Raw genomic sequence first — 12,900 nt, forward strand, 5'->3', positions numbered from 1 at the left:
AGGTCAAGAGCCCTTTTTAAAAAAAAACGCTGAAAGACTGAAAACCCATCTGACATCACCAGAAGCTGAACCCACTCCCCTACTTTCCTTCCCTGAAATGGTTGGTCTGCAGAATTTCAGCTTGCTTTTGATTTTATTTTTTTAAAGAGTCTCCTGATTCAGCTCTAGCCTCTTTAATCAGAAAGCAGAAGTGAAAAGGACACAGCCCACATCTGTGGTTGCTATTCGCCTACCCACCAAGAAATGCACACTCAGAAATTTACTTCTGCATTTGTGTAGCACCTAGACAACATAACAGGGAGGTATTTGGGGGCCTCATCACAAGCTGTTGCGTGTGCAGGAGGGAGGGGATGATGCATCTTTGACCACTGAAGATAAGCAGCTATATAATGTAGTGTCTCTAGGTTGGAGCAAATGACACCATTGTTGTCGTGTTCTGTAAACACAAACCCACTAACTTATGCCTTGAAAATAAGGGTCTTTATTTTAGCAGGATGGCATTGAAACATTTCAATGACTGGTACTTACAACACACACACACACACACACACACCAGCAACGTTCTCCCTCACCTTCATTGCTTTTTCTAAAGCAGCCTTACCTGTACAAGGAAAATGATAAGGAAGTAAAAGTTGGCAATTCTTCGGAACTGTTCAAAGAGATTCTTTGGAAGAAAATTCCAGACAGTGTACTGTGGGGCAAAAAAGCAAAAGAGGCAGGTATGAACCAAGACTTTGACCAGCAATGGCCTCTTCCGAACAGGGTTGCCCTGAGACACTTTGGCACCTGAAGCTAACCAGAAAATGGCACACACACACACACACACACACACACAAACCACCCCCCACCAGGGAAGAAGTGAGGGTCAAGGAACTACATCAGGAACAATGGGAGAATAAAGATCTACACTGGGAACGAGGATGGAAGGAGACCTGCAGTGCCTCCTATTTGCCAAGAGGCTGCTGCGGAGATGGTATTGCAGTGGCTGTGGGCGATGCAATCCTCAGAGGCTGGATCTGCTGCCCCTCTGGATTCGGCTGCCTGAGGCAGTCGCCTCACCTTCCCTCATGGGTGGAGTGGGCCAGCCCTGCCTCTGAAGACCACACCAAAATTGGGATACCTATCATCTGTTCAATATGTCTGTCTGTCTGTCTGTCTGTCTGTCTATCTATCTCTGTCTATAAATATAAAATGGGTGGCTTTTAAAGGGGCAAACAATTATAATGGGCACGCATGCACACACATCCACACACCCCTTTGGTGTCATTTCCAACAGAAAGAAATAAGCATCTTGCTCGTGAAGAGCTTGCTTTGCTACCCACTCAGAAACATTGGTTTTCCTCCTTTCATTTCTAAGAGTCGTGTCCCGTGGGTCTTATGCCAGCGTTTGCAAAAGGCTTGGCGCATAACCCCACTCAAAAATTCTAGTGCCAGAAACAAGAGATGTGAAGGTTTAAAGGGGGGGGGGCATTTTCCCTGTCTCTCCCGCACACACAAGCCAGCTTGAAATAAGGTGAGGTGGAGAAGGCAGCCTTGAGGGCCAGCTACTGCCTCTGCATTGCTGAAGAAGCACCAGGACTTAAATATCAGAAAGTGCTTCCAAATGTAATGGCAAAATGCACCGCGTCTTCAGTCGCTTGGTTCAAAATGAAAGGCTGCCAAACATATTGCTCTGGCAAGGTATGCATTTGATACAACCTCTTGGCTCCTCCTCTGCCTCAACAATACCAAGTCAGTGGGAAGGGACCTTCACTGGCTTACAGAATCCCAACCCGTTAGGGTCTTCTCAAGCTACTGATCAATAGTATAGCCTTCAGAAATGTTGCGGCCTCCTTCACAGTGCAGTGAGAGCCAGGGTGGCACAGCAGTTAAGAGTGTTAGGGCCAGGACCTGGGAGACCAGGGTTCAAATCTGCACTCGACCATGAAGCTCCCTGGGTTGACCTAGAGCCAGTCACTGCCTCTCAGCCGTGGCTTCCTCACAGGGTGGTTGTGGGAATTAACAGAGGAGGGGGTGTGCCACTTTTGAGTTCTGGGGTGTGTGAGGAAGTTGGGATATATATGCAATACGTGAACAAATGAACTAATGGACTAACCCATGCTCTGGCTGGTTTTAAATCGGCCATAAGAGGAATTCAAAAAGCTTCCTAGGCCAGCCAAATCCAGGTGCAGTGGAGACCTGACAGCAAAAGTAATCATTGCTACGGCTGGTTGTTTTGTGTGTTGTGTTTCTTTGGTTTAATGTGGCCCTTTCGTGGAAGGGGGTTACTGTTTTCTTTTGTTTTCATTCTTGTTTTCATTCTGTAGTTTGTGTTTTTATCTTGGTCCCTTGTGCCTATGGCTCCTGGGATGTCCTGCGGAGGACCTTATGGTCCACAGATAACACTTTGGAGGTCCCGAGCCGCAAGGTGTTTAGATTGGTCTCAACTAGGGCCAGGGCCTTTTCAGTACTGGCCCCGACTTGGTGGGACGCTCTGTCACAAGAGACTTGGGCCCTGTGGGACTTGACATCTTTCTGCAGCGCCTGCAAGACAGAGCTGTTCCGCCTGGCCTTTGGTTTGGACTCAGTCTGACCCTTATGTTTCCCACCCCTTATGGTTTTGATTTATGGGCTACTACTAAAATGAGGCTGCATTTTAAATTGTATTTTAACCTGTATTTTAATTAACTGGGTTTTTTGTTGGTTTTTTTGTTTCCTATTATGTTTTATTGTAATTTTATTGGTGTTAGCTGCCCTGAGCCCAGTTCTGGTAGGGAGGGCGGGGTATAAATAAAAATTATTATTATTATTATTATTATTATTATTATTATTATTATTATTATTATTTTGTGAACTGCCCTGAGATGTATGGATTAAGGGTGGTATACAGATTTAATAAACAACAACAACAACTCCTCTCTTGTGCTACTGCAGAGCTTTCCAAACTTTTCCTGTTGGTGACACACTTTTTAGACAAGCATATTTCACGACATAGTAATTCAGTTTTACCAGCAAACTGGAGGTTAAATTAACCCCTTTCCAGCCCCAGGAGGAGCGTGGGGAACATTTGTGCGACACACCTACACACTGTAGCCGACACGCTAATGTGTCATGACACAGAGTTTGGAAAGCTCTGCACTACTGTCTGGAACTGCAAGGGCTAGAACCCAGAACCGATAGCTCCATGATCCGCCACCCCATACAGCAAGACATTAGGGCAGCAGGTTGCAGCATCTCCCTTGTAAACAGATTCCAAGGGCTCGAATGACTGTGTCCATCGAGAGTAGCCGCTGACTCTCCTCTTGTCAGCCCGGGGTACTGCCTTGGCAAGGACAACCTTTCCTACGTTGGTCCAGCTCCAGGGTCAATCCTCTCATCTGCCTACTGCACAGCCCAGGACTTTCACCACTCAAAGGACAAGCTTCTGAATTGATCCAGCAAGCACCAGGAGCTCCACACCCACAAGAAAGCTCCCCCAAAATCAGGCTCGTCTGCTAAATGGCAAGTGGGGGAAGCTGAGTTTGCACTGAGTCATTTTGCGAGACCACGTGAAAAGTGCAGGTGGATGCTTTGCAGAGCAGAGAAAGCGGTATGGGAACCCGACCTTTTCCTGGCACACAAAAGGCACATGGAACATACAGCAGTTGATGAACAGAATCTGCTGAATGTCAACCACTAGCGGAGGTTGTCACGATGTTTCACGCAACTCCCCTTTTGCCGCTGATAGCAGCCACCTGCTTTCCTGGCTTGGAAAAACTGTTGCCTTTTGTTCCACCTTCCGAGCTACACACAATGAGAGCAAGACTTCCCAGTCAATGCAACAGTAAATATATTAAAAGATTCAAGAGGTGCAGCTTGCGCTGTGCCTTGCCTGGTTTGCATTAGCTCTTTTTAAAAAACAAAAATAAAAAATTGAAGCTTGGGTGCAATTTATACTCTCATTCTGCTTTGCAAATATTGCTGCACAGAAGAAACGGAAATTTGTGCACAATAAAAAAATATTTAGGGTTGTCGCCCTTATATTTTATCCAAGCTCTCCTTGTATAATTCACAATCATTTTGTATTTTCTAATTATCTGGAAATTTCACCAGCTTCAGCGCTTCAAAATGTTTCTATATATGACTCCCTGTAACGGCATGCGCGGATGGCAGGTGCTTGGAGGAACTGTGGCTGAGAAAACGAGGAGGTTAGATCAGCAAAAATCCCAAAGGGTGAAGAAGAAGCAAGAAAGAAAAAGCCAAGGGGACAAAATAACAATAACAGCAACAGCAACAACAACACAACAGTTCAATGAGGACTGACCATGCTCAGTGTGTATTGGGGCGGGGCGGGGGGGGGGGGAGCCAAAAAACTGTGTGTGTCTGTGTGTAAGAGAGCGAAGTGCAATAGCTCAAGGACTCCCCCTCTCTCCATATGAGCCTACCCAGACCCTGCTACCCATCATCTGAGGCCCTTCTTTATGTGCCACCTCCTCCAGGAGAGGTTTGGAGGGTGACAACTCAAGAAGGGCCTTTTCTGTGGTGGCTCCTTGTTCATAGAAGGCTTTCCCCATGGAGGCTTGTCTGGCGACTTCGTTACATATCTTTAGGCACAAGGCAAAAACGTTCCTCTTCAACCAGGTGTTCAGCTGATTACCTTTCTATGGCTTTTTGAACGTATTTGTGGGAGCGGGGTTATTGGGGTTTTTGTTGTTGTTGTTGTTCCATTATGTATTTTGAATTATCATTTTGTATTTTTGTCTTGCAAACCACCCTTGGATCTTTGGATGAAGAGCAGCATGCACATTTATCAAATAACAATAATAACCGGATGAGATGTCTTGGAAGAAAATACGGTTGGTTAGCTGGAACACCGGACAATACCCTCTGTGCCCTTTTACTGGAGTTCCCACTTGTAAATGTAATAAAACCATTAGCTGGGCTACTTGTGCCAGACAGAGGAAGCTACAAAAGAGGAACTACGGGTCTTTTGTGTTTCATGCAGTTCTAAAACTGGAACACCTTGCGGGATTGGGAAAGAGTTCCTTCATGCATGGGTTTTATTCTTAGCTGTAACAAACAGAGCTGCAAAACAGCAGCAGAATAAGTGCACCAGACTGATAAAGGGTCTCACAGACTGCCTTTTTGCAACAGATTTCTTGTTATGCCTGGAGGACCTCGTGGATGAGCTGGATCACTAACGAAGTATAAGCTTTAAACAAAAGACACCCCGCCCACCCGAACAAAAACCAGGCACAGCTTGCGAGTGATCTTCATAACTCATTATCAAGTCATAAGGTTAATGATGGTCAGAGTGATTCCCAAGTTCAAAACAAGTCTGTGGGAAAAGTAACAGAACACAAAATTACTTTTGCTAACGGCACACTCTGGAGTAGAACTGTAACCTGAACAGGATCTAAGTACTGCAGGTTATGAGCAGAGTCTCTAAACCACGAAGGACCAGGAGAACCTGCTCCACTCTTCCATGATGCTCGCTGGGTGACCTTCGGCCGGCCACGTCCCTTCTGCCTAAAATACTCTGCAGGGTTGTTGTGAAGCTAAAAACAGGTCGGGTGGGCCGGTGCAGCAATTAAAGAATGGTTATTACGGTGCTCACATGAATTGTCAAGAGCTCGCATGCCATTCCCGCAAAAGCATTCATGTGGCAAACGTACCTTGGAAGAGACTATTTGGTTAGAGCAGAACTTCTGCGGAATGTAAGCCTCTGGCGTGGGAAGCGGATGGTGGCCAACAAGGACAGTTCGTGTCCCAACACGTTTCTCTTCCCCGACAAGCTGCAAGTAGAAGAGGAAGAGGATTAAGTCACAGGCCCCCAAACATATTGCAAAGCAGGCTTCTGTGTCTGTGGAATTCTGCACCCTCGGTGCCCCGGGTCAATAGCCTATGGGCTCATTAACAACATGGAACTTCCATGTTCCCAAGGGCTTGTGGCATTCACTGGATGCCAGGGGCTCCTCCACGCACACAATTCATTTGTGCATTTGGGGAGCCGCTCCTAATGTTAGTCAGTGAGGAAATCTCTTGGGAAATTACACAGATGTGCAGAGAACGTGTGTCCCACAAAAAGAAATTACCATTCCAAACGTACAGAACAACTCTATTCAGAGCTGGCAGTACACAATGTACATATGCTGCTGTTTTCCTAAAGTTATATCCCAGCTACCTATTTCATTCATTTAAAACATTATATCCTGCCGCAAGGCAGATAACAGTATGAAACAAGTAATTAGCATAGAATAAAAATAATAAAAAACCACATTTGTGTACAGCGATGCGGCAGCAGTAACAACAAAAACGTTAAGAGTAACTGTTGAAGCAAAGCAGCAATTAGTAACTTGGAGAGCTTTGGGGTAAAACTGAAAGCCAGCGTTTCGATGCTGTCCAAATCTTAACATGGGAGCAAACAAACATTCCTGGGAGTTCCACATTAGACCACGCAATGGTCCCTTCCTTCTGAAGGCACCAAGAAATGGAGGAACAACACAGTGCAGGTCTTCCAACAGGAAAATAAGTTGACTCCTAAGGGAGAATCTTCTGCAAATGATGATTTCCAGCATGCTCCAGGGAGTCCTGGAGTTCTTCCAACCTTATCAGAGGTTCTCCAATGAGAAGACCACAAGAAACCAACATACCCCTTTAGGGGCAGCTAATCTCCTGCAGCAGAATGCAGCTGCACTAGGTACATCCCACAGAACTCATGCTGAAGAGAGCAAGGCCCCCAAACACATCCCACCAGGCGCATCAACTCCCAAGAGCGGAGGAGTCTTCGGCCCCCTCAATATCGGATGGCAAAGAAGAGGCTGGTGTCAAGCGACTGGCTCCTCCTGAGCGCAAGAGAGGAAGCAGTGCCATGCTGGGCTCCATGCGTGACCTCCTCCCAACGATGTGATGTCACCAAGCATATGACGTATGGCGCACATCGCACACATGACACAACTCAACACACACCAGGCCCCCTCAATCTTAGGCCCAAGACGGAATCTCTGCCTCCCACAATCTCCTGCAACAGGCATATTTGGGGGTAGGCAAGCTCGTGGTGGGCGAAAGTTCCTTTTTTAAAAGTTAAGAATATAGAATAGAATAGAATAGAATAGAATAGAATAGAATAGAATAGAATATAAAATATTCCACCTAAAATGAAAAAGAAAAGACAAACCCGTTAAGAACATACCGGATCCAATTCATAGTCCATTCCATCCAATCTACCTTCTCCAACAATAGGAAAACAAAGAAGGATGTAGAAGACCATGCAAGAACTTTTAGAAAAGTAGGTCACGGCAAAAAAAGCACATACAACACAATCAACTGATGTGAGATTGGATAATACTCCACAGCATTTTATATGCCGAGCTCCGATACTCACACACCCAACCTTTTTCATTCCTTCCAGTGTGGAAAAACCTTGCTCATAATCAAGTAGTAAGGAGAGGATTTTCCTCCTATTGCAGGGGAGGACGAGAGTTTAAAAATAGTATTAATGCAACTGGAGGTACATATCTATCATTGACCGGAGCATTGTACTGGAAATTCCCAGGAGCATCCAGTGTCGGATCGGAGAGTTTCTGTACAGAGACCTTGACATAAAAAATGATCCAGGACCATGAGGCTTCTAGAGCAAATTCACATTTCTGTTTCCTTCCTCCCAAACTCTCTTTTGGGAGTGCATGCAGGGGAAGATGGAAATAAAATGGAAAATCCTTCCAAACCTAACTATTCCCTGGCCTCGACGCAGCCATAAGCCTGGCACTACATTTACCATTCAAAACATCTTCAGGGGTGCACTGAACAGCAAAGAAGAACTGCAACCCTGGTCTTCAATTCATTGTGGAAGTCTGCTTGTCCAGCCCATGAACAAAGCTTTGCCAGGAGCTGAATAAATGCCAAATTATATGTTGCATGAAGGTGTGCGTGCTTGGGGTGTGCACAGCCTCTGAATTACAGTGGTACCTCTGGTTACGTACTTAATTCATTCCAGAGGTCCGTTCTTAACCTGAAACTGTTCTTAACCTGAAGCACCACTTTAGCTAATGGGGCCTCCTGCTGCTGCCACGCTGCCGAAGCACGATTTCTGTTCTCATCCTGAAGCAAAGTTCTTAACCCGAGGTAATATTTCTGGGTTAACATCTGGAGGGCACCAGCTTGGCAGAGGCTGCTTTCATGGCTCTCTCCTTCATAACCAGACTTACTCTGGACAAAGTCATTCCAGTTCAAATCTTGTCTATGGCCTGAACTCATCTGAAATGAGCAAGAGGCCAGTGTTACCAACCTCGTTTGCCAGGTTATTTTATGCATTACAAGAAATAGCATACGTCAAGTTCACTGAAACACACTGCAGTTCCACGGAGTAAAATTCCAGTACTTCAAGTCAAAAGCAGCTAATGGAATATTTTTTGAGAAATCTCATAATTCACCCGGACAACCAGTTGTTCTGAAGAAAGAGGATTTGGAAGGATCAAAGTGGTGGTCATTCTGTTGAGCCAACTGTTCCCTGTGCAAATAGTTAAATAGCTTTCCCAACAAGTTTCACAATACATTTAGGTACATTTCAAGGCAAATGACATTTCCCAGAAAAAAAAAACCCTGTTTCGTTGTTCATACTTTATAGGAAACGAACCTTAAAGCAGAACTGCCCATATCTGCTAGCTTAAAATCCTGAAGTTGGTAGAGATAAAGAATTTACCAGGTTCAAGGAGATACTATCAGTATATAAACCCCTTAAAAACTTGGGACCAGTTTACCTCTGAGATCGCCCTACCCCACACGTGCCCACTTGACCACTTCGGTCAATGCAGAGGGCACGATTCAACCAGCATTAAGCATTTTTAAGGGTCCCTCCTGACGTCACTTTTTATTGCTAGTTAATGATTATTTATGGTAATGATGGTATTGGGGCAGTTATAAGTGATCCTTTCAATACTGTTTGCACCATATGCTCCATAGCTGAAATTATGCAACTTTTCATGCTGTACGTGTTCCAAGAGTTTTCCTTGCTACAGTGGTGCCTCGCAAGACGAAATCAATTCGTTCTGCGAGTTGCTTCGTCTTGCGATTTTTTCGTCTTGCGGAGCGCAGATTCCCCGGGTATTAACGGCTTTAAGAAAAAGGAAGCAAACCCGCAAGACGTTTTCGTCTTGCGAAGCAAGCCCATAGGGAAATTCGTCTTGCGAAGCAACTCAAGAAACGAAAAACCCTTTCGTCTTGCGCGTTTTTCGTCTAGTGAGGCATTCGTCTTGCGGGGCACCACTGTACTGTTTTTCTGTTATAGTGCAAGTGTGCTCCTCCAGACAATTGAGGTAACATTGGAATATTACAGAACTAATAAAGCAGAGTGGCGTGTGGACTTGCCCAGTATAAATTGATCACTAAGGCATTTATATTGCCTGAGTTATTCACACAAAAGTTTATTCCATTTCCCCAACATTTCCTAGCTGTTCATTTCTGCATTGTATCTGGGCTTTCACATGACACAAAAACCACCAGGAAAACTAATGGAATATAGCACACATTTAGCTCTAATTTGATTCCAGAAATAATCCATTTGTAGCCCTTTTAACGTGGAAAATCCCAGGAGAAAACTGAAAAATTTGGGGTGGGATGCTGGCATACAGTTACCTCCTGTTTTCATGAGGAAATCATAGGGGGGAAAGAGCACACATGTGCGGAAAGGTCATTGCTGTGCCACAATACTGGTGAAAATGAAATTTAGCACAGCATGCCAGTGTATTTGTCAAAAAGGCAAAATTCCACAGCACACCAGGTACTTAAGTACAAAAGCAACATTGTTAGAAAAGAGGACAACTGGGGAAACTAATGCAACATTTGCCACATCTGAACGCACCCAAATCCTCTAGAATACACTAGCACAAAAATGCCTCCCACTGATCTTTGTGGAAGAGTTGAAGTTTGAGTTGAAGCAACTCCTCTTTAAAGCAACCATGAAGATGACACACACTCTCAGAAAACTTATGCCTATTATAGTCAATGGTACTTCTTTCCAAGTAAAGAGGCAAGTAAATGCTCTACTTTGGCTGGGTCACCCCTGATTAGTGATGCTGGCTTGACCATGCATCAGTCTGAAATATCTGGAGGGTGCCAGGTCAAAAAGGCTGGAGTAGACCCAGGGCCGTCTTACCCATAGGTGCCAGGGGTGCAGGACACCTGAGTGCCTGGCTCTCAGAGGCGCCAGGCTGAGAGTCTGGGGCCCAAGAGTTGAGTCCGGGGAAGAGCCCGCCCGTCGGTTGGAGTGCCATGGCAGGCTCTCTGCGTCACAAGTTTGGGGGGCGAGCGAGATGCTAAGGCAGCAGGCCAGCTCTGCCCTACAGCGCGCCTGGGACTGGGCAACCTGGGGGGGGGGGCGCACCGGGTGGATATTTGCACCCCAGCGCCGCATATGCTTAAGACAGCCCTGAGTAGACAATATTTTGCATGCATACCTGCCCCCTATGAGCAAGTACCATAACCTGGCATTCGGCAGCTTTCTACATCCCCTAAATTCTAGTGCTAAAACATCTTTCTAAGCCCAGTTCCAACCAACAGAAAAGGCTTCACTGAATGCAACAGTTTGCAATAATGAGAACAGGAACTGTAATCTTGACCTTCATTCTACACCCGCACAAGAAAAAGCATCAGAGGAACAAGTAAAACGAACAGGAAGCTGAATATTTAAAGATCTGTAAAACACACAGGTCACTCACGCAAAGGCTTCCCTCCTCTGAGTTAAAAGAAACAAGCACTCCACCAAAAAGCTCTCAAGAAGGAAAACAAAAGACTCCAGAGCAGGTGTCTCTGTTTTGTTTTGTTTTTTAAACTAATGAAAGGGAGGAAGATCATATTTACAACAGTGAGCTCTTACCTTGAAAACAACTGATATGGCTTTTTGACCTGATGTTTTTTAAGCCACGTGAAAGAATTTGACAAGAAACTTGCATCACCTAAAAACTCAAGGAGCTAGTATGTGTGGACCCATGGAAAGCTGTAGTTTCCCCCAACCACTAGGCCATGTTACCTAGGCTAGCTTCCATTTAGTATTTTTTTAACCACCTGAAACTCATCCCCAGCTTTGCTAAAAGAAAAAACCTCTGCTATGTTTCTACTTACGTGTGTTCTTTACCTCGCAAGGAATATGCCTGTATGCCATCAGCCAGGAGACAGACCTGGGTATCTGCTTGATTTTATATTTTCAGAAATGGGGGGGGGGGGGTCCAGCCACTCCTTCCTTACTTGCCCCACCAGTCCTGGGTGCAAACCAAGACTGGGATGGTAACCCAGGAGAGCCTAATCCTGTGTCCCAAAACTTCCATGGTCCAGAAGCACATTCAATAAAGTAAGAAACTGCTGTGGGTACCAAAAAGAAGAAAAAAGAAAAACCACCACACATCTCACAAAAGAAAACCTGAGAATATTCGGGATTACAACTCATGCCATCCCCAAAACCACAGCAAAACACTTACATATGTCCTTAAACAAATAAATCACATACCAAAAAGAAAAAGGAAAGGCAGACACCCCAGACATCCTACCAACCCAAACAGCTCAATATTTAAAATTTTAAAAACTGGGACAGAAAGGGGTGTTAGGATTATAACCTTAGTCTTGCTATCTGCAACCAGACAGGTGATAATATAAACCTGCCCTAAAGGGTCATTGCAAACCTCACAACTAGAAAATCCACAGATAGCAATATGAAGACTTGAAAACACAAGTATTATTATTTACAGTCTGTAACTCACCTTATGCCTTTGGCCTAGAGAGGTGGGATCTAAATAACAACTCCCCCCTCACATACCAAAACACACAGAGGGAGAGACAAAAAACAGGACTTTCATAGGTCGCATTTGTAGGGAGCAGGCAGATTATCCCCCCTTCCCATGGCTTTCAGATGCCAGCTTGAAGGTCAACACGACTTACCGGTACATGAATATGCTTTGACCAGTTGGGCTGCGCATGAGAGGCTGCTGTTTTCTGCTCCATGTAGAGGATCTTGAATTTGGGGGACAGGGAGGGGTGAGCGGAGGAGAGGATCCTCTCCCCGGGATAAAGGGTCCTCAAAATCCCATTTGGCATCGAGAAGTGTTGCCGCAGCAACCGCCCAGTCTGGGGACCAACTGCCATGGAATTCAAGGACGGGTGCTTAGGGCAAGGAAAGAGGGAGGTTGTGCCCCAGTATCTAGTGACCGGGATGGGGTTAGGGAGAGATGGTGCCAATGGACCAGCAGGCAAAAACCCTACCCTGCTCTTCCACATGGAGAAAATATTTTCTGCTATTAGAAAAAGCAGAGCAATCGGAAGGGAATTTCACCAAGCCACCTCAACCCCAAAGCAGGCTAGAGATAAACGTTAGAATCACCTGCTGCCATGTTTATGCATCAAACTTGTATATTTTTTTAGGGGTGGATGGGAGTTGTTTGAGAAGTTGGCAGCACAGCTTTTGAACTTGGTCATTACCCTCCACCAGGCCATGCAGAAGAAGGGGGTGTATTCTGAAGAAAACCCACAAAATTGAATTACATTTTTATCTTGCTCACCTCATTTTGTCCCCACAACAGCTGCAAGTGGTAGATTAGGTTGAGACATGGCGACTGGCCACTGAGTGAGCTCTGCAGTGGAGGCAGAATTTGAACCCAAGTTTCTCAGGAACTACTCTAACCCTCCCGGCAACTACACAACACAGAGACAATTGTGTGCAAGCAACAGGTGGGGAGCTTGCTATTCACCTAGACACATGCAATCTGGGCCCCAGCATTTTTAAATCTGTGCTTTCAATTCCAGGCACCCAGTGTGTTTTGGTTTTGTTACATCTACATTGGTTTTGTTTTCATATCTCACTTCTTTGTATTTAAATTGCTTTCATCCCCAATGTATTCTAAAATGCCCAGAGGAAGCTATTCATTCATTAGCTATATTTCTGTTACTGCCCTGCAT

At 45.2% G+C, this 12,900-nt stretch overlaps 1 protein-coding gene across 9 annotated transcripts in view; it reads right to left on the minus strand.

The window, feature by feature from the left end:
- The window catches only part of ATP11C (ATPase phospholipid transporting 11C (ATP11C blood group)), a 102,273-nt gene that overhangs the window by 58,357 nt on the left and 31,016 nt on the right, over nucleotides 1–12,900 (minus strand). For 5 of the 9 annotated variants that reach the window (XR_014152777.1, XM_081847882.1, XM_081847883.1 and 2 more), the window contains exons 1-3: nucleotides 11,887–12,064; nucleotides 5,634–5,753; nucleotides 602–691 (exon numbers count right to left, since the gene is read on the minus strand). Coding sequence is in view for 8 of the 9 variants with exons in the window: in XM_081847882.1 (XP_081704008.1) it covers nucleotides 602–691; nucleotides 5,634–5,753; nucleotides 11,887–12,042 (366 nt within the window). In the remaining variant the exon portion in view is untranslated. Of the gene's footprint in view, nucleotides 1–601; nucleotides 692–5,633; nucleotides 5,754–11,886; nucleotides 12,065–12,900 lie in introns of those variants that run through there. The other 4 variants (XM_081847887.1, XM_081847888.1, XM_081847886.1 and 1 more) reach the window with 1 other exon arrangement.

Source organism: Podarcis erhardii, assembly GCF_964252035.2.
Source record: "Podarcis erhardii genome assembly, chromosome: Z".
Classification (NCBI taxonomy): domain Eukaryota; kingdom Metazoa; phylum Chordata; class Lepidosauria; order Squamata; family Lacertidae; genus Podarcis; species Podarcis erhardii.